This window comes from Podarcis pityusensis (genome assembly GCF_964106645.2).
Source record: "Podarcis pityusensis genome assembly, chromosome: 7".
Taxonomy (NCBI): Eukaryota; Metazoa; Chordata; class Lepidosauria; order Squamata; family Lacertidae; genus Podarcis; species Podarcis pityusensis.
In genome coordinates, this window is record NC_138031.1 from 88,458,288 (window position 1) to 88,485,737 (window position 27,450).

The following is a 27,450-nucleotide window of genomic DNA, read 5'->3' on the forward strand; positions in this document are numbered from 1 at the left end:
CTGCGGAAGGAAGCATGAAGTGCTCCAAAATCTCCCGGTAGACGGTTGCGTTGACCCTGGACTTAATGAAGCACAGTGGACCAACACCAGCTGATGACATTGCTCCCCAAATCAACACAAACTGTGGAAACTTCACACTGCACTTCAAGCATCTGGCATTGTGTGCCTCCCCATTCTTCCTCCAGACTCTGGGTCCTTGGTTTCCAAATGAGATGCAGAAGTTGATCTCATCAAAAAAGAGGACTTTTTTTCTTTAGCCCAGGTAAGACGCTTCTGATGTTGTTTCTTGTTCAGGAGCGGCTTGACAAGAGGAATACATTTGAAGCCCATCTCCAGGATCCGTCTGTGTGTGGTGGCTCTTGATGCACTAACTCCAGCCTCAGTCCACTCCTTGTGAAAGTCTCCAACATGTTTGAATGGTCTTTTCCTGACAATCCACTCCAGGCTGCGGTCATCCCTGCTGCTTGTGCACCTTTTTCTTCCACACTTTTCCCTTCCACATAACTTTCCATTAATGTGCTTTGATACAGAACTTTGGGAACATCCAACTTCTTCTGCAATTACCTTTTGAGGCTTTCCCTCCTTATGGAGGGTCTCAGTGATGGCTTTCTGCACAACTGTCAGGTCAGCAGCCTTCCCCATGATTGTGCTTCCTACTGAACCAGACTGAGAGACCATTTAAAGGCTCAGGAACCCATTGCAGGTGTTATGGATTGAATAGCTACTGCACCTTTTCACAATATTCTAATTTTCTGAGATTGTTAATTTGGGGTTTTCATCAGCTATACGCCATAATCATCACAATTATAACAAATAAAGGCCTGAAATATATATCGCTTTGCATGTCATGAGTCTATCTCATATATTAGTTTTACCTTTTAAGTTGAATTACTAAAATAAATGAACTTTTCCACGATATTCTAATTTTTTGGGTTTCACCTGTATATCTTTAGGCACCGGGGAAAAACATTCCTCTTCTCCCAGGCCTTTGGCTAATTAAACATTCTATGCCCTTTTAAAATGTGTGTGGGGCAGTTGCTGTTTTGGTTTGTTACTATAGTATGTATTTTGTGTTTCTGTATTGTAAACTGCTGTGTGATCCTTGGATGAAGGGCCTAAAAGCATTATTTGCTTTTTTAGCATAATATTTGCTGAAGGTATTGATGCCTAAGTCTCTAAACTTAGGCTTTAATTTTCCCCACCCCTTATGTTGTTTACAGTCTAGAGAAAGACATGGATGACATGTGTCCGGATCAGAAAGATTCAAAAAACATCATACGAGATTCTGGATATGACAGCCTCCCCAATAAGCTCAGCATACTGGATAAACTTCTTCATACGCACCCTATCTGGTTACAGCTTGGCTTGAACGATGCTGAGGCAGTGGAAGTTCTGCAGTCCCAGCCTCCTGGAGTAAGAAATGCCTTTCATTTGACCTAAATACAAAATTAATGCTTATTTGCTGCACCCTTTCTTCACAGTTGTCCAGAATGGGCAACTCATGTGGTTGTAGTATTCAGACACATTGTGAATCTGCCTAATACCATGGCATACTGTTGGTTCAACTAGCCCAAATTATTTCGCCTACCACCCCCTTTTCAGAAAAACAATAACTCAGCACCCCTCACCCCAAAATCCACCTTCTTTAAGTGAACAAGTGAAGCCTGGGAAAGGGTCCCCCCAAGCCTTGGAAAACCCCTCGCCTCCAGCATGACTGCCGGATCCAGGGGAGGCGTCACTGTCCCACAACGGTGCCCGACCTAGCAGTAAGCGTCATTACAGAACAGATGTAGCATGTATGAATGGTTTTTCAAAACTTTCTTGTCTTTTCTTCTTTATGCTTCCACCACCCCCTTATTTTCATTCAACTCCCACCCAATTGCACATGAGGTTGCTACCACCCCCCTGGATTGTTCCAGCACACCCCAGGCAGCAGTATCGCCCATTTTGGCAAACACTGACCTAGGCCACTACTGGCAACTCTGACTGGCAACAGCTCTTGCAAGCAGGGATTCTTCCTTGTCCTTTGCCAAAGACCATTTTTGTTGGGGATCAATTCTGATCCTTCAGTCAGGAGTGTTCATGCTCTTCAATTGAGTTGACGACCTTCTCTGAAAGAGGTAAAGTGGTCATTTCTGGTTCTCAGCATGGGGTAGGTTGTGTTTGAACTTTCAACCCCAGCTGAGGGTAATTATTATAGCCATTCTGCTGTGCCATGGCTGCATGAGTTGTGAGCATCATTCACAGAGTGGACAATCAGACACTGAATAGGTTACCTTATGAAATGTTAGACTCTATTCTGTGCCTAGGTATCCCAAGTTATTGGCCCCTCTGCTGGAACTGCTAAAGGAGGCCAGCCCAAATAGAAGTCTAGAATGATATTTCTTCAAAATGTGTTTTATTTTTATAGACCTTCCTTGTAAGGAAATCCACAAGAATGCAGAAGAAAGTCTTATCTCTACGTGTACCAAATGATTTTGGATTGTGTCTCAAAGAGTTTGCAATAAAAGAGAGCACATATAGTAAGTATTTAAAAACTTGTCTCTTCTTCCCTTGGCTGTGCTGTGATGAGTAGAAAAATTCCTGAGGTTAATTGACTGTGATTTCCCATGAACATTAGCTGAGTCAGTGACAAAGAGACAAAGATAATGAGGTTTCATCGCCTTAAATTAAGGAGCTTGTTTATAGTCCAGGTTGACAGATACCTGTCTTGGGTTCACCTGTTTAAATTTTAGCATCTGCATGTTTGCTATACCCTTTTGCTATACACGCTTGCACTCATATAATTAGAATCTTTTAAAGCATTTTAGAAGTGTGTTTGGCAGGAGAGAATAGTTCCCTTTCTATGAGGATTTATGCCTGCCACTTACAAACATTAAATAATTAATCAAAGTGTTCAGAAAGGGTGGTGTCACCGTTATCTTGGAGCACTGTTAAATTTGAAATTGTTCCTTTGGGAGAACTGTGATGCTCTAGAACAGGTTGAAAACCACTATCCTGTCATGTTGTATGTGAACAGTCTTGCCACAATGAATGGCAAAACCAAAAGGACTTATTATTCAGGGGTGTAAAACAGTTGTCAGACCTCACCTGGAGTACTGTGTCCAGTTCTGGGCACCACAGTTCAAGAAGGACACTGACAAACTGGAACGTGTCCAGAGGAGGGCAACCAAAATGGTCAAAGGCCTGGAAACGATGCCTTATGAGGAACGGCTAAGGGAGCTGGGCATGTTTAGCCTGGAGAAGAGGAGGCTAAGGGGTGATATGATAGCCATGTTCAAATATATAAAAGGATGTCACATAGAGGAGGGAGAAAGGTTGTTTTCTGCTGCTCCAGAGAAGTGGACACGGAGCAATGGATCCAAACTACAAGAAAGAAGATTCCACCTAAACATTAGGAAGAACTTCCTGACAGTAAGAGCTGTTCGACAGTGGAATTTGCTGCCAAGGAGTGTGGTGGAGTCTCCTTCTTTGGAGGTCTTTAAGCAGAGGCTTGACAACCATATGTCAGGAGTGCTCTGATGGTGTTTCCTGCTTGGCAGGGGGTTGGACTCGATGGCCCTTGTGGTCTCTTCCAACTCTATGATTCTATGCTGAACAAGATCTTCGGCAGCTAGATGCACACCTCTCTTACACAAGCTGGCCAGAGCAATGACAGTGGGCAAGTGCACATTTGGGTGCATTTCTCTTTGAAAATAATGGGCGGCACATGCTTTTGGACGCACATTCAGATATGCTCCCAGATTACACCTATAGATGGCGAAAGCATGAGTTTCCAAGGCACTGCAAAGTTTCTGTAGATGTGCAAAGTTTTGTGGGTATCTGCTAAAACCACAGGAGCAGGCAGTGCAGAAAAGGAAAGTCTGCATATATAAAGGGACTGGTTTTATGCCTAATTATAATGGTTGCAGTGGTGGATGTACAGCTAATGGGAGTCATTGGCTATGAGCTGTGCTTGTGCATTTAAGATTTATTAATAGGAACATTTTCAATTTTTATATATATATTGCCTTTCATTTATCTATCTTTTCAATATGTTAAAATTATTTGATTTCTAAAAAACTTAGACAATAATAGCCTGATTTATATGAAAGAAATCTTGATGCATGGTTGTGATGCTGAATGGTTTGTGGAATTTGTGAAATAAAGGGCAAGTTATTTCAGCAAAATAAATAGTCTTTACTAAGATATGATGCAGCTGCAAAATGTGGCAGCTGCTGTTGGCGTGTTGTGCAATGCAGGTTTTGTGACTCATTTAACTAACTGTTTAGACAAATGCTGAGAACTTTAAAAACAAAACAGCAACAACTAGTCCTTTTGCTACAGAATTTTGACTGAGGTATTTCAGATGGTCGGCTGCATGTGTGGCTTTTGTTACAAACGTAGTCTGTGTGCTGTAGATTCAGTACTATGTAGAAACGTTCATTTCCCAGAACATGTATTGAGTTTGTTTTCTTCTGCTTTGCAGCCTTTTCATTGGAAGGCTCTGGAATAAGTTTTGCTGATTTGTTCAGGCTCATAGCGTTCTACTGTATTAGCAGGTAAGGATGAATTTTCTTAGACTAGCCTTACAATGAGATTGTTGTTGCCCTTTAATATTTTTCTCAAGAAAAGTTTGAAGAATCTTTGGAGAGCCTACCCAGCAGCTGTGAGAAGGGGAGGGAAAAACATCTGGCTCTTGTTGGCTGGTGTGCAACTGCCATTCTGCTTTCTCTCTTCCCAAAACAGACCCCATCGTTGGTGATTCCACCTCGTCATTTTTGAAGTGAATGTATTGAATGCTGAATTTACCTCTGTGCTTCTTCCGTCCACTATCCCTTTTGCAGGGGTGGCCAGTCCCGTTTCGCCCCCACTGCGCCCCACCCATCCCACTTTCGTCGCACGCCAGAATGCTCCCCATTCTCAGCATGCCTGCTCGCCCAGGGGTGAGGAAGAGGAGCGGCAATGCTGCGTGCCAGAACACCGCCCCCCTCCCACGCCTTGCTGAACTCCGTGAGAGAGGGCAGCGTTCTGCAAGGCAGGGGTAGTGGTGAGACTGATAAGACACCAGCTCTTGCACTTCCACCGCCTGAGGCGGGTGCTTCACCCTGCCTCATCGGTGGGCTGCCCCTCACTTTCATGTCATTTCTATCAGATTTTAAACAATCTAATAAATAGAAAGGTCCTATTTATTTTATTCTTTTGCACTTTATATATAATTATCGACTTTACAAGGACTTAATTGTGCACACACCCAAACCCCACTTAATTTTTTCAATGTCTACTTGAGTAGAAAGTTGAGAAAATTCTGAAGATAAGGAGCATCTAAACCGTCCCCCTCCCCAGTGATGGGGTGTAAATGAATTGGTTTCACATTCTTGCCTCCCCTTATCACTAGTGACAAAATCCTACTGCAAAAAATCTCATTGAAGATCACCGTCTTCATCGTGAAGCAGTGTGGACTGCCCTAGCACAATTATTATAGGGCCTCAGATTTGGGCAGGGGCTCACATTGGATCGACAGAAGCTGTTCAGTCAAAGTTCCTAAGGCAATTTTTTTTCTGTCCCATCCTGTGTTCCAAATGCTTCTTTGCTCCTGGAGGCTAATCTTCCCTCTGTTGAATTACAGATTTGGCATAGGACATTTAATTATTGGCTTTGGCTTAATTTAACCCCCACCAGTCTTCCATCCCTAGTATTGCAAGACCGTCATGAGAGCACTTGGACTAAAATCATCATCCAAAAGCTTTATTCCTCTGGTTTATCACCACAACAGTTATTAACATTGGGCTTCTGCAAGGCAAAGGATTTAATAAGCCAATGCCTATATGACACTGAAGGACAGAATAATCAGCCACCATAAGGAAATTTTGTCCGTGGTGTGATTATTTCCCACCTAGTCTTCTGGACACATTGGCACCCTACTTGCAAAATTCAACAGTTCCAAAGTACAGACGTGCTTTCACTTGTGCAAGATTGAACATGCTGCCTTCAGCTGTTCTTGAGGATCGATTTCAAAAAAATTGTTGAGCTTTTTTGGGGGAGAATTCTCTTTTTACCCACTCACCCCAATGCTGCAGCAAAAAAATAAACGGCCGCCTTACGCTCTCAATCTCCGCCGTGCAGCACTGAGCTTCATGCCAGGGAACGACACCACAACGCTGCAAAAGTGTCAAAATGCACAAAGGAGGTGCCAGAACTCATTTCCGGTGAGTTACGGCAAAAAAAAAAAAAAGGCTTGAGTGTCAGACTTTTTAACCAAAAAAAGAGGTGCTGATACTCACCATGAAGTTGTTACAGTAAGTGCCAAACTTCTTAACAACAACAACAACAACAACAACAGAGGTGCCGGTACCCTCTGGGGGGAAAGCACTGGATGGCAGTCTACTAAAGGAAATCTACTTGTCTGGGATCACTGCATGTATAATAAAGAGAGACCCTAAAGTATAAAGCTAGCTAACACTACAATTTTTTATCTCCAAATCAGGGATGTCTTGCCGTTCACCTTGAAGTTGCCTCATGCTATTGCAACAGCAGCAACAGAGGCAGATCTTGAACAGGTGGCTCAGCTAGGACTGAGTAAGTATGTCTGTTGATTTAAGTGAATTTTGCTCCACCAAGCAGAGAGTGTTCAAAAGCAAAAGTAGATTCTTTTCAGCAGTCTTCTGTAACATTCCATCAACATGAAGACAACCAGTTACTGCATAGGTTTGCAAGCTGGGACAGCTTTAAAGGGACATTGGCAGTGCTCTTGGTTGGAAGTCTGGTGACTATTCCTCAAGAGGTTGGGTTTTGCCCAAGATCCTCCAGATGCTAACCTATATCCTTTGACCACTATGCTGCTTTTTCCTAGCAATAAGTGGACCTCAAGCCAGCATGCAGTGAGTAATAAATTTCTTTTCCCCTGGCTGATATTCTGAGCTCTAGCATGCCACTATTTGGTTTGTTTTGTTTCTCATGTGGTGCCTGACCTTCCTCCAAGGGAGGCTGTCCCTGTCTGTCTCACCTTCCGTCTCCCCAAGACTCAAAATTATCATAGAAGGCTCCCTCAAGAAATAGCTCTAGTCTGCACAGGAGCCAGCTCCACAGACTTATTTTTATGTTTCATTCCTGTTGAGTTACTAAACAAACACTGCAAATGGGGAAGGAAATCCCCTTTGGAAAGCAGACTTTTAAAAAGAGGGCGATATGAGAGAGAGAAAAGTAAGGCAAGAGGAATTGGGGAAATTAGGGAGGATATGATTATGAGTGATTTATTTAATTTTATTAAGCGGTTTCTATGCTGCGCTATACCAGAAATGGTCACAGGATGGTTAACAAAAAATAGTTAATATAAAAAATAATACATAATAAATAAACAAAATGTTAAAATAGTTCTAATATGTAGCACAATTAGAAACATAATAAAAATGAAAGGCTGGGGGAAGCATTGGGTTTTTACCCAACAATGAAAAGTTGGGGTGAGACACGCCTCAGTGTGGAGGTCATTCTACAGAAACAAAGTGATTATGTTTAAATTTATATGATGTGAAAAATATTTAAGCGTAAAGAAATACATTCCATTGATGATTGATAGAGGAGACTTAGTCATGATCATTACTTCTCTCTGTTTTTAGGTGAAAAGTGGAATTTGTTGTTTGCTGGAAAGCTGAGATTAAATCCCTGCCTTCCACTAACAAGAATTTGGCTATAAAAACATGTAGACCAGATCACCCATAAATGGGAGTAAACACAATTCCAAATGTACAGACAGGGTGCCACCTAGATGATTACATGATATGCCATAGTATTAGTGACACACACAAGTTATAGATGTACTTACTCATGTAGGATGAGGGATGACAAGTTTTATAAAATAATCCATGGTTTGGATAAAAAATGAGAGGATTTTTCGCCATTCCTCATAATACTAAAGTTGGTGGCACTGATGTTCCCAAGTCAGACAGAAATGGAGTTCTCTGTGTAATATATACAGTATGATGGAATTTTTGTGGTGATGGCTAAGGGGCTTAGATAAATTCATGGAAAGTAGAACTGTCCCCTGCTATTAGCCACTGGACCTAAATAGAATGATTCTGTGTTTCTGGATGGCATTTGCAGGAGAGCAAGTTACTGCTTTCACGCCTTGCTTGTGGGTTTCCCCAAAGGCATATAGTTGACCACTATGAGGAAAGGGATAAACGGAACTAGATGTGATATTTATCCTATTCCACAGGATTGTGCTTAATGTGTTTAGCCCTCCGAAAATTGGAGCCATTTTTGAATGCCATAAACTGAAATACGGGATTCCTTTTGAAACTGCCAGCTCAGCATCTCCTCTGACTGGCAGCCAGAATTATTATATTTCCCACCTACCTGATGCTGGAGCCTTAACTTGGCCATTCTGCCACAGAGCGATTGCCCCTTCCCAAAGAGAGATTATAATTTTCCAAAGAGGTTCATAACTCTGATGCAAATATTGTATAGCTCCCAGGATTTTAGTACTTAAGTACCCAGTACTTGAGTAAGTTACAACACCTAGGAATGTGTTCTGTTTAAGTAACTAAGACATGTGGTTTCATTCAGCATATGTACACTTTTAATGCCTTTTTCATATATCTTGGCTCACTCACATGTGTACCTTCGCAATGCAATTTGAGGATATGATTGGTCCAGGCTGAGGAACTGATAAGAAAAGAGCCTTCATTCCGTTTCTTTCCAGTTAGGTGTGGAGCCTTTTCAAAAGAGTCTTCCATATAAAGGGTCAAAATCCCTCTGGGGCAAGATGGATTAACAAAGCAACTTGGATGGAAAAGTTGTATGACTTGACTTGTAACAATAAATTTCTTTTGATATTAGTGGCCAGACTGAGGTGGGACTGCAGAATTTATGGTTTGGCTCTCTTGCGGGTTCCCCTCTCCCCACAAAAATGGGTAAAATCAGCCCTGTAGCAAGATCTGAATAGAACTGCAACATGGCGGGGGGGGGGGCAATTTAACCCTTCCCTAGCTGTGCTATTTTTGCAATTTGAATGTGCACCTAAGCACACCCCAAGATGTTGTTCGCCCTGTGAGATACCAACATATCACAGGTGCCAAGCAAGTTTCTGTATGTTCCCCCCCCCCCCCGAGGCAGACATCTTTGGGAAGAAAGAAGTAATTCAGATTAGAAAATGGCATTGAGCTTCCTTCACCAAGGCCAGACCTCTTGTCTGATTGGGGGGGGGGGGGCTGTTGTGGCTGCTTTTACTTTTGACGGGGGGAATCTATGGGAGAGCTAATTGCAGATCCTTTAACATCCCACCTTATTTGCTCTTTATGGACAGACAGATCAAAAGAAAGTTTGGGAATTTAACCCACAGCATAATTTAAAGCCACAATCTCAATTCATATTAAGGAAGCAAATCAGTTGGTGTAAACTGACAAACCATAGGCACAGCTGTTTTTTGCTTCTTGAGGCCCCGGCATCTAGAAATGAAAGCAGACATGCAGCTCTAAGCCAGGGGCCGCCTGCTCATTTGGAGTGATGTCTGAATTAATTCACCAACAGAGGAGAAGGTCTGTGTAGAAGGCTGCTTCTTAGTAGTGCTGCCATCATTGGTATAAGCGAAGATAACCTGCCATGTTATATTCAAGCCCAAGAACTTAGGGGTGTTTCTTCAGAAGCCCCCCTCCCCCCATATACTTTAAGAAACTTAGTTTTTGGAAACATAGGCGAAGTCAGGTAGTGAACTTTGGCAGCAGCTTTGGGCCAAAGAGGTAAACTGACCAAGGAACTCGCAGAAAGTTATTTTGCAGAGACTCTGCTCAGGTGAACTGAGGCTTGTACAGGAGAGCTGCCAGGTCATCTGTGCTGTGTGTGCACATGTGTGTTGCAGAGGGGAAGAAGGAGGTGCCATTTGGATTTCCCACCTCAGTGCCCAAAATGTCTTGGGTCTGCCCTTTACAGAAAGTCAAAGAACTATTTGCTTGAGCACAAATGTTGTTGAGCAGAGTGTTCTGATCACTTGCTATATAATATTGGCATTCTTACACTAACCAAATAATTACTTTCAGATTTTTGGAGTTCTCCAGCTAACAACAGACTGCAAAATCCTTCCCTCGTCCAGAAGCCTCTGCCTTCAGAGAGCGTATATAAAGGCTCCCAGCAGCTCTGCCTCATAAATGGAGTTCATTCTATAAGAACCAGAACGCCTTCGGAGCTGGAATGCAGCCAGACCAATGGAGCCTTGTGTTTTATTAATCCTCTCTTCTTGAAAGTGCATAGCCAGGATGTCAGTGGAAATTTGAAAAGACAGTGCCCAAGAACTCAAGATGTGAACTGCCCAGAGAGGACTCGCTCCCCTCCACCTCGGCCACCCCCACCTTCTATTCATAGCCTTGTTGCAAGCCCTCAGCTGTCCAGGAATATAAACCAGGCAAGTCTGCCAGAAACTGCCGACCACAACAAAAACTGGAACTTGGATTTGCTGCAGAAGACGCCTGCTCCTGTCCCACCTCCTCGCCTGAAGAAGAAGGCGCTCTCTTTAGAAGCAGAGAGCAGTGCAAAAAGCTCGGCTGTAATTAGACCGAGCCATAACTCAGTGCATGGCTCAGAAGCTGCTCACATTCCAGGTGGAGCCCCGCCTCAGCAGAACGTTGCAGAGAGCAAAAAGAGCTTAGCTGCACACTCTGAGTCACAAGTACAGTGGAATGGAGGCAGGCAGAGACTAAGCGACATGAGCCTCTCCACATCCTCCTCTGACTCGCTTGACTTTGATCGGAGCATGCCGCTCTTTCCTTACGATGGGGATACTAACAGCAGCCTGGAAGAGTATGAGGGGGAAAGCGACCAGGAGAGCATGGCACCACCCTTGAAGCCTAAAAAAAAAAGGACTAGCTCCTTTGTGCTTCCCAAAATTGTTAAATCCCAACTGCGGAAAGTGAGCGGAGTTTTCAGCTCCTTCATGACCCCAGAGAAGAGGATGATCAAGAAAATAGCAGAGATGTCTCGAGATAAGCGCACCTATTTTGGGTGCCTGGTTCAGGATTACGTAAGCTTCCTGCAGGAGAACAAGGAGTGCCATGTTTCCAGCACAGACATGCTTCAGACTATTCGGCAGTTTATGACCCAAGTCAAGAGCTACTTGTCTCAGAGCTCTGAACTGGATCCTCCAATTGAGTCCCTGATTCCAGAAGACCAAATAGGTAAGCAAGTGTCTGGTCTGTTTGCCTCTCCTCACCTGTCAAAAGTGAAAACATGCTGTCCTTGTAGCTGCAGTTTCCATACTTGTTGGAAAGGTCCAGGTCTTCTGTTAATGGTCAGAGTTCCAGTTGCTTCTCCTAGTTAAAATCCCGTATACTTCAAAACAAAACAAAGCCTACAGGAGGAAAGTTTGCGTGAAACCAGTGCTTTTTTTCTGGGGGTACTCAAGTGAACCAGTTAGAGGGCCTTCTCAGTAGTGGTGCCCTCTCTGTGGAATGCCTTGCTTCAGGTGTCAAGGATATAAAGAACTACACAACTTCTAGAAGACATCTGAAGGCAGCCCTTTATCGGGAAGTTTTTAATGTTTGGTGTTTTATTATGTTTTTATATAAGCTGTAAGTCACCCAGAGTGGCTGAGGAAACACAGCCAGATGGGTGGGGTATAAATAATAAAATTATTGTTGTTATTATTATTATGCAGTACCGGCACCCCCCCCCCAAGAAAAGCACTGGTTAAAAATGTGACACTTACTGTCACAACTTCATGGCAAGTCCCAGCACCTTTTCTTCTAGAAGAAAAGCACTTCATGAAATACATGATTTATTCCATACAACACCATCACAAGGTAGCCTAAGTAAAAGTCAGGACCCTGCCCCAAGAGACTTGCAATCTAGACTTGGCGAGGGGACAGAGGGAAAAATAGAGCATTGCATTTGCATATGCTTTTTTCCAGAAATACAATATATTCGAAGCTGACGTTTGATCTTAAAGGATTAAAGACCGCAGTCCTGTGCACACTTACCTGGAAGCAAGCCCCACTGAACACAGTAGGATTTATCTCCAAGTGAACACAGGATTGTGCTGCACAGTTGCAACCCTATGTAAACATGTGTGAGATGAGGTTGCATGGCTTACTAACAGTCACTTTAAATCAAGCATCTTCTAAACACAGATATTTAATATCTTTCCGTTTTCCATGTAGCATCTTATGTTCTTGCTTTTGTACTGCAGGACAGCAACACATTATTATTATTATTTATTTATTACACATTGTTTTTATTTATTTATTTAAAATATTTCTTAACCACCACCATTTACTTACATACTGCCCATCCAACTGTTTTTCTATTTAATTTTTTTCAGCAGTGCACAGAAATCAACAAGTCAGTAAAAGCAGCAGAACAATAAATAATTAAGATCTTCTAGAAAGACTTAAAGCAGAGGGAAATTTAAGCAATACCATAAAATTTCAAAGCGTAAGCTATTTATTCACCAAAGTATTTAATGGTTTTAATTTTGTCTACTGAATGGTAAAAAGGTTTGGGCCTCTTGGGGGGGAATGGCATTCTACAGATTGGGTGCCATCACTGGAAAAAAGGCTCTCCCCTCACTTTCTTCTTGTCAAGGGCACCTGGAGCTCAGTTCCAGAACTTAAACGGGACAATTTCTTATGCAAGTCTAAGATTCATACGGAAGAGAGAAGGTTTCCTCAGATCCTGTTTGCTCTGTGTTGCATATATAAGCATTTTAGAAAGACAGAGGGGATGTATTATGAAAATGCAGGTTAGTTCCTTAAGATATTGTTTCTGCCCATCTTTATGTGCCTTCGGTGTTATAGGTATTTAAACAACCAAAACAAGAACACTGAAAGCTATTTTCCTGATGTACCTCCCTCAGGCAAAATACTTTCCATGTGAGCTCATTTCATCGAATTGCTTTCCTCCCCATTGACTTGGTGTTCTCATATGTTGTTGGGTATCCAGCATAGGAATTTGTATTCAGTGCTAGCTGATAACCATTCCCAAAGAAAGTAGTTAAGTGTTTTTGTACTGAAACTTTGGCATGCCCTGAATCGAGTAGCTATTTCCATAAGTATGACTCATTGTAGATCCAGTGTAAAGGGGATATGTTGCCAATGAAACAACATCCTGTGATTATTTTTTCTCCCGAAACTCAAGATAGTCTAGTGGTTTTATATGATACTATGCTGTATATCAAAGATTTTGCAGTGCTCTAAAACTTTTAACCTTGCTTTTTAGCAGCATGCTCTTTTTACAATTCACAAAGAAATAGCAGTTTTTTCTTGTGTTTGTTTGGACCTTTGCTGCTTCCCGCAAGGGTGTGGTTTAAACTATGTTGGTTTTGGTGGATTGTTAAAAATGACAACTTTTTCATATGCTAATGACTATGTATGTGGAGGATCATTGTGCTTTAGCTTGGGTGAGTTTAGTTGAGCAACTGAGGGCCTGTGAGCAATCTCTCATTATGCAGAGCGGCAAGTTTTGGAGCAGTTTTGCTGCCTTCACCAGTCTTCAGATTTGCAAGTGACCACAAGAGAGCAGATGCATCAGATCTTGCTGATTTAAGCACAGAGCTTATGTGGCGGATGGATTGAGTCATTCCAAACAGACAATAGAACAAACACCAGGCTAATACATTTTAGGCCTCAATTTATTTCACCATTTCAATCTTGCCTTGGGCACAAAAATAAAAGTCAAAGCTAGAAAAACAGTTGCATTCATTTATTTACAGGTTAAACTGTGGTATTTCATTTTCTTAGTTGTTCCAACTTTGCTTCTGGTGTTGTGATGCCTTCAGTACTAAGCTTGCTTCAAATAACCTCAAGATACCTGTTCCCTAGTAATGTAGGAAAAGATTTTAGGGTGAGACAAAATCGAAAGGTTTTAACTAGATGTCTGTTGTTTAATGTTTGGAAGAAGAATGAAGAGCCTAATAGTAATAATACTTTAATACTTAACATAGCTTGTTTTTTTTAGTGTACCATCTACTTCACATAAACTTTAGTTTCACATCCAGTCCCAGTAATGGCCAACCAGGTGACCCTGTGAAGCCCACAAACTGGACTTGAAAGCAGCCAGCCACTCTTGCCATTTACTATCTACAGCAGTTGCTGTACACATACTTGGGAACTTGGGAACCTAATGCAACATCATAGCCCTTGATAGGCCCATCAGTTTGTCTGATGTCAAGTCACACTAACCAGTTGCCATTATGGAGCAGCAAATTCCTTTAAAATTACTTATGAAGAATGCAAATAAGTCTTTACTGAGCAATAAATTTCTTTGGGACCCCTCTTCCCAAATTCCTATGTTATATTGTAGGAAGGGCACTCTTGAACAGGGGTGGTGAACCTATGGTCCTTTGGATGTTGCTGAACTCCAACTCAGGTTAGTGAGTGTGGCTAATAGTCAGGTCCTCCATGCTTGAAAAGGTCTTTTTGAACATGTTGCTCTTACCCTCATATCTTCAGATCTAGAATTGTTGGGTTCATAGCCAACTTGAGATGTCCCTACTCTAAGCCCCTATACTGCACCAGTCATTATTTTTCAGACAATATCTGGAAAGCCAGAAGTTTTTGCATAATTCCACTGTGCACATCCATCCAGGTGTGGTTATGGATCGAATGTCAATTTCACTCCTCCATTCTGACATATCCCACTAGCTACTCCATGCTCCTGCCAACCTAGCAGTTCAAAAGCATGTCAAAGTGCAAGTAGATAAATAGGTACCACTCCAGTGGGAAGGTAAACGGCGTTTCCGTGCACTGTTCTGGTTCGGCAGAAGCGGCTTAGTCATGCTGGCCACATGACCCGGAAGCTGTACGCCGGCTCCCTCGGCCAATAAAGCGAGATGAGCGCCGCAACCCCAGAGTCGGCCACAACTGGACCTAACGGTCAGGGGTCCCTTTACCTTTACCTTACTCCAGCTTGCACTGCTCCTGTGCCTAATCCACACACAAATGGCGGGAGTCGCAGTGGAAGCCTGCTTTCAGCCTGGAATGAAACTTTTCAGGGAATGCAAGGTGCTAATGTGAGCATGTGTCCTCATTCCAGCAGCCATTTAATGCTGGTGCTGGAGGCCTGCTTTGTGCAGATATGGCTGGTGATTTTGGCTGTGCTGCTTTTGTTGATAGTGTGAAGAGTAAGCCCTTAATTGTTTCTTTGCCTTCTCCTGTGCCAAGTAAAGTGAGTGTATGATGAGATATTGTCATACTGTCTTTCAGCAAGGTTTGGTTGAAAACTTTTCTTTATTCTAAAGCCTTCCCGAATTAGGCCATTTTATTCCTGCAACTATTAATTATCATTAGTTTCCTGTTTTTAGCAATGTTTTATGCTTTTTTGTTCTAGTTTTGTACACCGCTCAGGTATTTTTTGAATGTAGAGCAGTTTATACATTTGGAAATAAATAAATAAAACAAAACAGGATAATAATTCCTGGCTTCTTCAAATGTTAACAAACTAGTGTATTTGAAATTTGGTGCCCAGCAGAGTACCAGCTAAAATGGCAGAGTAGAAAAGTAGGTCAGCTTAAATTAAATGAATGTTTCAAGCAGAAATGGAGTTTCATATTGAATTATTTTACTGCAAATTGTTTTAGTAATACAGCTGTTTAAGATATAACCATTACTTTTAAAATGATGTTTTAACTGTCTAAAAACACTTCAGTCAGTTGCCAGCCCTTTCTTCACATATATACAGTCACCAAGAATCACTCCAGGAGACACAAATATTACCTCAGAGCTGGCTTTGAGATGAGCCAGATGGTTTGATTTCCAAACAAAGACCAAAAAAATGTGTTTCAGCCTTTTATATTATTTTCAACAGCGCCATGTCTAGAGATGTAGCTTTTGCCTCTTTCTAATGGTACAAATCCATCAGAGAAATGAATAAACACCTTGGGTTGTCTGCAGCACCGCTACAGATTTCTAAGTGTGCAACAGAGCTTCCCCTTCGTCTCCCCTGCAGGCTCTGCCTGCATCCTCAAATTCTGCTCCAGAGATTTGGGGGACCCTCGGAGCAGATTGCGGGGTGGGGAGGTGAGGAAGGAGAAACCTTGCTTTGCAAGTGGAATGCTGCCCATGCAGTTATGGATACAACCCCTTTTTTTATTAAACAAAGCTTGTATGTCGCTTAATCAGGAAAATTTATAAGCTGATTAAATAGAACAGTATAAAATATTCTTAAGGAAATACCAGTGAAATCAAACTTTAAAAGCAAATAAAGATGTGAAATATGTATGAACTATAGCTAAACTGAACTATTTTGAAATTAATATACATAACTACATATCTGAGTATTATTATTCTTATTATTTGAGTTTATATACCGCCCTATACACGGAGGTCTTACTTAAACATAAAAAGTTTTCCTATTTCTCCCCATCACCACACCATAGTCTTTTATGAAATGTTCACCTCGGTTGCTTCAAAAATAAGTAACTCAACAGTGGATTGCAGTGAACTGACCTTCAGGGCAAGATGTTACTGCCTGGCATAGAGAGCTGCTAGCAGAGTACATTGATGTCTGATAAAAGATTGTGTTATGAACAGCTCTTTACTCTGCTTTCAGGCTGTTTGCACATTATTTATTTTTCTTCATTTACTATGAGGGACTTGGGAAGGACCATAGTTCAGAGAGAAAGCACATATCATGCATACAAATGGCTCTGGGCTCATTTTCCAAGGTAGGGCTGAGAGGGACCTCTGCCTGAAACCCTGTAGAGCCCCTGCAGTTGGGCTGGGCGATATCTGGCTTTCAACGTTGTGATATGTCACCAGCTGAATATCATGATATACAGTACTGATAAATCACGATGTCTGAAATAAGGAGGAAGTAAGGTGAGGAGGAAGAAGCAACCGAGATACAACTTCCAGGCCTACAGCTGAGCAAGCCTCCATGCTGGCTCACGTGAGCCAGAGTGTTGGGGTGTGTGCTTCCTTAAACTTCAGCATCAGTTAGCTTCACAAAACCATGCTTTCTTTGACTACTTTCAGGCACACGCATGCACACAAGAGAGAAAAGGGAGGAAAGAGCGCCTGCTCATTCAACCCAGGAAGACGCAGAAACTCCAGCTGACTTCCTGGTGTTTTCCAGTATCATTATTTTTGCATAGCGCGCGCACAAACACATGACTCACTAGATATTGCCAGCTCATTTATTTTGAGAGGGTTATCACGATGTGGTCTTGAAACCAGTTTTGGGCAATATATCAATATATCACCCAGACATACCTTGCAGCTGTTCTCCCAGTTCCTTCATCTAAATTAGGCTAACATTATTGCTGAAATATTTAGAAAGCGCAGAAGCACAAAATCCTCCAGCTTCTGAACCATTCACTCAATGTCTTCCCAAAGTGCACAATACACAGAGCCTCCAAGATTTCCTTGGGGTATTTTAAGGCTGCCTGACCTCATTTCCGTCTCAGTGGACCACAAGCCTCAGTCAGCTTAAATGAAGGCTACGCTTTCCCCTGACTTAATAGTTTGTTTTATGTGCAGGGATTTTAGTTTTTATTATTATTATTACTACTTTTCACAAGACGGAGCAGTCAGATCATATCAGCTCCATCCACTGTCTGAAGCAATGCAACCAAGTACACATTTATCATCTCAGTGTGAATTAGCTGATGTGCGCACATACATATGTACACAACTAAAGCTTTGCATGCTTGAAGTTGAGGAGAGGGAGATGTCTTGTAGAATAAGTTGCTTTCCCAACTATTTTCACCCACTTCAGAGTTTGCATGTGCTACTCTGCAGACCACTTCAGATACCTGAAACTGTGTACTGGGATTTCTTGCAAGCGATCTTCATCCTGCTCACCTACTCCCTCCATTCTGCCCAAACTCTTGCCTCCATGCTGCCTGTGGCAGGCATACACTGCTGCTTCCCACCATACTTGCTCAGTGAACCGATAGGTGCACTATGCATGTACCCAAGCAATCGTAGGGCTGCAATGCTTTCACTTCCTTTTGGTAACAGCACATCCTGCTCTATGGGGCCTGGTGACTTGGCAGCAATGCTAGTGGGTCCTCAGTGCTGCACAGTGCATGCATCACATTGCATGACAGATAAAAGAGCATGCCCCCTTTTGAAGAAAACAAAACTATCTGGTTGGCTTTCTAGCAAATAGCAGCTTTGTATGACGCGGGTGGCGCTGTGGGTTAAACCACAGAGCCTAGGACTTGCCAATCAGAAGGTTGGCAGTTCGAATCCCTGTGATGGGGTGAGCTCCCGTTGCTCAGTCCCTGCTCCTGCCAACCTAGCAGTTTGAAAGCACCTCAAAGTGCAAGTAGATAAATAGGTACCTCTCCAGTGGGAAGGTAAACAGTGTTTCCATGTGCTGCTCTGGTTCTCCAGAAGCGGCTTAGTCATGCTGGCCACATGACCCGGAAGCTGTCTGTGGACAAACGCCAGCTCCCTCGGCCAATAAAGCGAGATGAGCGCCGCAACTCCAGAGTCGGCCACGACTGGACCTAATGGTCCCTTTACCTTTATGTTGCAGCAGCGGTGTCCTTTTGAATTTTTGCACACCAGACAGTCCCTCATGTGGTATTATTGTCAGGTGGGTCTGTCCATAATAGCTTTTAGGAACCAACCTTCAATGGCTGTTGTTTACAGACTCATGGATAGCTGCTTACCAGAGTGAGTAACAACTTTCCCCAGTTAGGAAATTAATGGTGATTTCCACCATTGCTGGCATCTTCTTCTCCCACCCCAACAGGCGTCCTATGGCTGTTTCCATGCTGGGAGCTGACAGTATAACCAAGTGTGGAGTTGAAATAAAAGACAAAAGGCTAGGAGTAGCTAAGTCAGGGTTTCAGGGCAGGTGGGGGCAGAACCTGTTTTCTGCAGCTTTCTGGATATGTCTGATTTAGGTATTGTGAAGATCAACTGCCCAAAGTTACTTTTCATCTATTTTCATTGCTGAGGTGAACTCAGGCTGGTCTATTTATATATTTTATAAATGTAGTGATATATTTCTGGCATGGCAGTCTATGAGAATTTATTCCTGGAAGAGCTAAAAGCACTCTGTTCTCATTGTATATTTGTGGAAGAAAACTTGACCTTCCCTCTTAAATCAATTGCTCTTTGTCAGTGACAATCTATACATGATTGCCTACCTGCTCCCTTTTGTTAAAGTGTGGCTTATACTAAGTTTCTTTATTAAAAAGGGTGTAACCTATCTTCATTTAGAGGCCTTCACGACACTAGCTGCTCCAGCCCCAACCCTGGCTTTGATTCCCACCCCTCAGTCTATACTATCCAGTGTTGTTAGGGGTCTGTTGCCTCCCCATCCTGAAACTGTTCCCTACAAAGGAGTTATGGCTTCTTCCTCACAGCCTACAGCATGCCCAATGAGGGCATGTAATTTGGCAGTTGACAATAATGTGTAAAAATGGCCAAAAATGAATGAAAACACCCATACTTTAGGCTTCCTTGGTCTTCTAAAATCATGGCTGCTGTTCCTAAAGAAGAACCATTAAGTAGAACTTAACTGGTTGGTTAAGAAGCACTTAGATAAGGTAATGGACTCTTGTCCAGTTAAGTCCAGTCCAAGGCGATTATGAGGTGCGGTGCTGATCTTGCTTTTCAGGTTGAGGGAGCTGGCGTTTGTCCACAGACAGCTTTCCGGGTCATGTGGCCAGCAGGACTAAACCACTTCAGGCGTAACGGGACACAGTGACAAGTGCCAGAGCACACAGAAATGCCATTTACTTTCCCACCACAGCAGTACCTATTTATCTGTTTGTATTGGTATGCTTTCAAACTGCTAGGTTGGCAGAAACTGGGACAGAGCAACAGGAGCTTACCCCGTTGTGTGGATTTGAACTGCCAACCTTCTGATTGGCAAACCCAAGAAGCTCAGTGATTTAGACCAGTGGTTCCCAATTAGCTAATTACTGAGGACCCCTTGTTTTTCAGAACCAAACCATGAACCCTCTAGTTTTGGAAATTTTGATAACTCTATGGTAGTTATCTGTGCAAAGCAAGTTTCTGAAGAAAATGTGGGGTGGCCCCTTAAAAGCAAAGGATTTTGGATATACTAAAAATAGAGCATAAAATTTGTGATATTGCCACAAATTGCCTATCCCCAGGCAGTAGGAAAAACTTGTCTCCATTGCTCCACTAAAACGAAAATGTTTTTTGTTTATTATTATTTTTATTGATTAAATTTGTAAGTTGCAATCCAAAGTGACTTATAACCAAACAAACAAAAAGATCCCACTTACACACATTAAAACCAAGGCAGTGTAGAAGGTGGGGAAATACATTAAAACATCCTATACAATGGGGGGGGGGGGGACCAAGCAAGGTATAGTGCATTTGAATAAGGTTCCAGGTGGGAAAATCCACTGCGGCAGATGTTGACAATTGAGTGTCAAGAGTGTGTGTAGAATGCGTTAGTATTTTGTTTTTGATTTTGTAAAGCACTGTGATTACGAAGACCCTGCATGGGTCATGCCAGACGAATCTCATTTCTTTTTTTGATAGAGTTACAAACTTGGTGGATCTGTGGACGTAGTGTATTTTTAAAAATAGTTTTTTTGATTTCCAATATGTAACGAAAAGAGAGAGAGAAAATAATAAAAACAAAATCCCAAAATAAAATATGAATCCTACAACAAATAATTAAATGGTTGTTCTGTGAGCACCAGATGAATCTCTTTTCGTTTTTCTTTTTGATAGAGTTGCAAGCTTGATGAATCAGATAAATGCTATGGATGAAGTGCATCCAGATTTCAGTAAGGTTTTTGACATAGTCCCCTATGATATTCTTGTGGAGAAGTTGGTAGAATGTGGAGTGGACAAGGTAACCGTTAGGTGGATTTATAGCCGTTTGCCTGATAGAATCCAAAGTATGCTCACTAATAGATCCTCATCTTCTTGGACAAAAGTGACAAGTTAGGTGCCACAGGGTTCTGTCCTGGGCCTGTTATTGTTCAATGTCTATAAATGGTTTGGATGAAGGAATCAAGGGATGCTCAGCAAATCTGCAAATGATACAAAACTGGGAGGGGTAGCCAACGCCACTTGGCATTGACCTTAACATATTCGAGAACTGGGGCCAAACTAACAACATGAATTTCACTTAGGCAGGAAGAACCAGATGCACAAATATAAGATGGGGGATACCTGGCTTGCCAGTAGAACATGTGTAAATGATCTAGGGGTCCTAGTAGACCACAAACTTCGTAAGAGTCAAGAATGTGATGCAGCTGCAAAATAAGCTAATGCTCTTCTAGGCTGCATCAACATCTGGTCTCTTGTCCTGCTCTACTGTGCATTGGCCACATCACACCTGGAGTCCTGTGTCCAGTTCTGGGTGACATAGTTTAAGAAGGATAATGACAAGCTAGAATGTGTGCAGATGAGGGTGGCCAAGATGATCCAGGGTCTGGAAACCAAGCCTTATAAGGAATGGTTGAGGTATCTGGGTATGTTTAGCCTGGTTAAGAGCAGACTGAGAGGAGATGGGATAGCCATCTTCAAATATCTAAAGGGCTGTCACATGGAAGATGAAGCAAACTTGTTTTCTGCTGCTGTGGACCTGAATCAATGGATTCTGACTAAACACCAGGAAGAACTTTCTGACAGTAAGAGCTTAGGAAACGGTGGGTTCTCCTTCCTTGGAGGTTTTTAAGCAGAGGTTGGATGGCCATCTGTCAGGGATGTTTTAGCTGATATTCCTGCGTTGCAGAAGGTTGGACTAGATGACCCTCAGAATCCCTCCCAGCTCTGTGAGTCTATAATGCAGGAGCCCCTTCAATGGTAGCAGATCATCCAAGTATTTTTTGTTTTAATAAAATAATGTCTTGCTTGAAAAGATTGCAAAAGACTGTTTCAGTACAGGATGCAGATGGACATTCCTGAAGTCACAAGGAAACTGCTCACCCTATCAAAGCACTTCCTCTTTCCACTTTCAAATGGCTAAGACAGCTTTAATTAAGTCGGTCAACATAATTACAAATTATCTATGACAACTATTCTCATCTGCCTCGTTAGTTTCTATCATAACACTGGAGAGAGGTATGTGGTGATTAAAAATACTTTGAGATTGTAAACGTCCTAAACATACTACTTGAGACTTCCCAGTAAACATAATGTTAGGAGTTTGTGGGTGCTGGAAACATCTAAATTCCTGGAACCAGTAAATGTTAGAATTTACTAGAATTAAGTATTGGGCTGTTAAGTATTGGACTAGTTCTAAACTAGTCCTGGGATATACAGTGGTACCTCGGGTTAAGTACTTAATTTGTTCTGGAGGTCCGTTCTTAACCTGAAACTGTTCTTAACCTGAAGCACCACTTTAGCTAATGGGGCCTCCTGCTGCTGCCGCGCCACTGCCGCACGATTTCTGTTCTCATCCTGAAGCAAAGTTCTTAACCCAAGGTACTATTTCTGGGTTAGCGGAGTCTGTAACTTGAAGCGCATGTAACCTGAAGCGTCTGTAACCCAAGGTACCACTGTAAGTGTTAAAAGCTAATTAAGCGAAGCTAGCTTCCTCTTGAGGTGTTAGGCCCTGGGTGATGGGCCATTAAAAAACCCCCAAAGGATTAAAGGGGCTTCGTTGTGAGACAACAAGTGGCTAGGGGCACCTCCCATAGTAGATAAAGCCTGAGGGGAGAGTTTAAGAGTGATGTCATGGAGAAGAAAGGCAGCAAGCTGAAAAGTCACATGCAGAGGAAGTTTGTCACAGCTCAGAAGGAAACAGGAAGTTTTCTCCTGGGTGATACAAAGCATTCCCTAGCATGTCCACTCTAGGAATGTTGTACTTGACTGCTATGTGTTTCACATCCCACACATACGGGGGGGGGGGGTCGCGCTGCATTGCTGGCAGCCTTTTCCCTTCCTCGCTCTCTCCCTTCCTGGCCTTGGGGGAGAGGATGGGGGACTATGCACAAGGCAGGCGCCACTTTGCCATGCTCCTGGCGCTGTTTGCCCTGCACTCCTGGCTGCATACCTTAAGGTCGTGAATATAAGCCACACTTTAACTTTTCTTGGTTGGAATTTGGGGGAAAGGTGAGGCTTATATTCAGGCCAATACGGTAGATTTGCCAACAAAATCATTGAAAGGTCTGTGGACAGATGTTTCTGTGTACTATTACTTTTTGGGCGATTTTTCTCATACATGTGTTGAATTTTATAGCAAAGTAGCCACTATTTCTTACTTGTCTGACATTAACATCTTACTGCTCAGAAGTAATCAAGCATGATAAAAGAAGAGAAAAGAAGGAAGGAGTAAGATCTACCAAGCCCACAGCTTTGCCAAAGATTATAATGGGACTGTTAAAAAAAATAAATCTCTTTCTAGTTCCCAGAACCATCAGTCCATACATTTACTTATTGCTTGTCCACACTTCCGGATGTCCCGAAGTGCCCCATGCTTAGAAAGCACGGCTCTGAGCAGTTTCCTGCTTGTCCTGTCTTTCTAGGCACAGGTCCAAGTGGTTTTGCATTTCCCCTGGAAAACTTGCTCTTTACCTCTAAGTCTGCCAGTTGTTCCAGTTCAGCAGTAAACCACAGGTTTTCCCGGGGGAAGGTGACAGAGCAAATGGACTTGTGGATGAGCCCTTAGTTTAAAATATTTATATGCTACCCAGTAACAAATGGGCATTAAGCTAAATAAAAAGGATGGCACAATGGGACTTCCCTCACCACACCCTGTGTGTGCCCCCGTCATCCCCAAATCTGCTCCAGAGGGCTGGGGGAGACTCTCAGAACAGATTTAGGAACTTCATGGGGGAAAGAAGGGGGGAGGCATTCAGTTGTGCAATGATGAAACCTGCTAAGCATCACCCGCTTAGTGCTGTGTTGTATACAGCCTGGGATAAGCAGTTGTCCCATCCATTTTGCTGCTGTTTGCATTGCACGGATTGCACCAGGAGGCAGTTTTCCCCTTGTTAACAAAGAGACAGGAAAGTTGAGCCCTGGGTTTGGGAGAAGGTGTCAGGAATTTTGAAAGAATGTGGCCTAGAAGAAGCCAAGCTATGCACAACTGATAAAGGGCTGCCTTTGTGGTTATCTCTTAGGTGTGCAAACATTACTTCAAGGTTACAAATATTGACCCTGTATTGTGTATCGTAGGCTCATAAGCTGGGAAACAGTGTGGCATTTAGTTCCCAGATTTTAGCTGCAAAGCAGCTTGTGGGCGGGGGGGGGGGTGTGTGGAAGGAGGATGAATTTTTAGAGCTAAAAGCTGGCTACAACAATTCCTTCTGCAATTTTTTAAAGTGCAACTCTGTCACCCCTAATGCTTTTTACAGTGGTTGTTAGTGACTTCATAAGCCCATGTGTCATGTGTAAGTGCTTCCTGCTGCAGAATCACTTCCTCCATCCACACCAATGTGCTTCTTTAATCCCAAAGAGGTGTGTGTCATTTTACTAAGGAACTGATTCATAACAAATCCCTTTAGGCCTATGAGAGTTGTGCATCACTGCTCATGTGCCATCCTTCAGTTTTCAGATGGGGTAGTTTGTTTGAATTCTCAAGGAAAGTATGTATATCTTCATACTGATCCATAATTCGTATACAGTGGTGCCTCGGGTTAAGTACTTAATTTGTTCCGGAGGTCCGTTCTTAACCTGAAACTGTTCTTAACCTAAAGCACCACTTTAGCTAATGGGCGTCCTGCTGCCGTTCTCATCCTGAAGCAAAGTTCTTAACCTGAGGTACTATTTCTGCGTCAGCGGAGTCTGTAACCTGAAGCGTATGTAACCTGAGGTTCCACTGTATTTTACAAAAGTACATTTACCTCCTGTTTATTCCTCCATGTTTTGTTTTTATTTGTATGGTTAGAAGTTGCACTTTGGGTTTTTGAAAATGGATGTTATTCTGCGTCTGCAGTGGGTTGCATGGTCATTCCATTATATTGTCAGTTAATTAATGTTTATGACCATCTTTTCGTGGCTACATACACAGCCTATTACTGGGGATGGAGAGGGGACTAGGCACCTGCTATCAAATATATCTGTACTCAGCCCTGCACTTACTTTCCTTGATGTGATGATAGAGGACTGCTCACGAGTCAGCTGGCTCAATGGAGATGTCAGTCTCCAACTTGGTGCCCAGAAATCTCCATGTACAGTAGTCACAACTGGATTTGCACCAGTAGCAAATTTGCACCTGGCACCCGCGGAATTTCTAACACGGGTGAGGAGATGGGCTGTTCACTATTTTCTGTAGAGTTAAGGGATTGCTGTTGAGTGTAGCATTGAGGCTGAATGTGCTTGGCTTTGGCCAAATCATTGGTCTCCTGCTTCTGTGTCTGAGCTGCACAACAAATGACAGGAAGAAAATGATCTCATAATGTTTTTATTTTACTGTATACATGGCCATTTAGTAAAATGATAGCAGTAGCAGTGGAAAGAAATGGTACGTACGGATGTTTAAGCATGACATCATACAACTTTTTTAAAAAGAAAAAGATGATGAAAGCACAGGCCAGCAAACCCTGACAAAGGTGCTGAGAACAAACACTTGACAATGGGGCCGCTGTACTTGAGAGACTTGTTGGCATCCATCTGTTCGAGAGACAATGGCGTGTGCCTCCAGCCATGAAGTCAAACTGCTGCATTAGTAGCACCAAAGTGACCTCTCTGGGGTGCAAGCCTGGGCAGTGTGTACGGAAGTCCTGGGCTGCCCAGATGACGCAAAGGTCCCCCGACGACTTCGGCTCCACCAGGACTGGGATCGACCCGTCTGGTGACTGGTGCCAGGGAAGCAGGCCGGGGCCTGTCAGGGAGCCGCACAAAAGGTATCGCCCGGGAGAAGATGGGCCCTCCCCTGCCGGCAGAGGGGTGCCGCTGGTGACTGGAAATGGACACAGGATCCAAAAAATTATTTTCTAAATTAAAAAAAATATTTTAATACGTTTATTTTATTTTTTAAACGCTCAAGAATTAAAATGGCAGCACCCATAAAGGAGCCCTGAACCAACAAAGGCCACTTCCTGGGACTGCAGCTTCCACCCTAACTTCCTCCTCTTTTTATATTTTTTATTTCTCATTTTTTAAATTAAATAGAGGGGAAATGACGGGGGGGTTTTCTCCCCCCTGCCCTCGCATTATTATCGTCACATTTCCTCCCTCTCAAAACACTTTTTATATATACTTTTTATTTTTACACACACACACACACACACACACACACAACTTTCAGATACCACCAACTCAACATTTCTTTCTTTCTTTCTTTCTTTCTTTCTTTCTTTCTTTCTTTCTTTCTTATGAAATCCCTACTCTTTTTATCCCCCATCTGCTTCCTTTTCTCTTCTCTCTCCTTCCTGCCCAAATAATAATAATAAGAAGAAGAAGAAGAAGAAAACTCCATGGACAAAGACAACAGGCATATAAAAGTTATGACGCTGGAAGATGAGCCCCTCAGGTCGGAAGGTGTCCAACATGCTACTGGGGAAGAGCAGAGGACAAGTACAAGTAGATCCAGAGCTGATGAAGCGGCTGGGCCAAAGCCGAAAGGACGCTCAGTTGTGGATATGCATGGAAGCGAAAGGAAAGTCCAATGCTGTAAAGAAAAATATTGCATAGGAACCTGGAATGTAAGAACCATGAACCTGGGTAAGTTGGATGTGGTCAAAAATGAGATGGCAAGAATAAATATTGACATCCTGGGCATCAGTGAGCTAAAATGGACGGGAATGGGCGAATTCAGTTCGGATGACTATCATATCTACTACTGTGGGCAAGAAATCCGTAAAAGAAATGGAGTGGCCCTCATAGTCAACAAAAGAGTGGCGAAAGCTGTACTGGGATGCAGTCTCAAAAATGATAGAATGATCTCGATACGAATCCAAGGCAGACCTTTTAACATCACAGTAATCCAAGTTTATGCACCAACTACTGGTGCTGAAGAAACTGAAATTGACCAATTCTATGAAGACTTACAAGAACTTATAGAAGTGACACCAAAGAAGGATGTTCTTCTCATTATAGGGGATTGGAATGCTAAAGTAGGAAATCAAGAGATAAAAGGAACAACTGGCAAGTTTGGCCTTGGAGATCAAAATGAAGCAGGGCAAAGGCTAATAGAGTTCTGTCAAGAGAACAAGCTGGTCATCACAAACACGCTTTTCCAACAACACAAGAGATGACTCTACACATGGACATCACCAGGTGGGCAGCATCGAAATCAGATTGATTATATTCTCTGCAGCCAAAGATGGAGAAGCTCCAGAGTGGCAGTGGCCAGAGGATTGGAGAAGATCAGTCTACATCCCAATCCCAAAGAAAGGCAGTGCCAAAGAATGCTCCAACTACCGCACAATTTCACTCATTTCACATGCTAGCAAGGTTATGCTTAAAATTCTACAAGGAAGGCTCAAGCAGTATGTGGACCGAGAACTCCCAGAAGTGCAAGCTGGATTTAGAAGAGGCAGAGGAACCAGAGACCAAATTGCAAACATGCGCTGGATTATGGAGAAAGCTAGAGAGTTCCAGAAAGACATCTACTTCTGCTTCATTGACTATGCAAAAGCCTTTGACTGTG

At 42.7% G+C, this 27,450-nt stretch overlaps 1 protein-coding gene across 6 annotated transcripts in view; it reads left to right on the top strand.

Moving 5' to 3' along the window:
* RIN2 (Ras and Rab interactor 2) overlaps positions 1-27,450 on the top strand; it is a 75,853-nt gene that overhangs the window by 33,996 nt on the left and 14,407 nt on the right. For all 6 annotated transcript variants that reach the window (XM_081015149.1, XM_081015154.1, XM_081015151.1 and 3 more), the window contains 5 exons: positions 1,221-1,413; positions 2,411-2,522; positions 4,469-4,541; positions 6,467-6,558; positions 10,014-11,144. In XM_081015149.1, the coding sequence (XP_080871275.1) occupies positions 1,221-1,413; positions 2,411-2,522; positions 4,469-4,541; positions 6,467-6,558; positions 10,014-11,144 (1,601 nt within the window). The remainder of the gene's footprint in view (positions 1-1,220; positions 1,414-2,410; positions 2,523-4,468; positions 4,542-6,466; positions 6,559-10,013; positions 11,145-27,450) is intronic.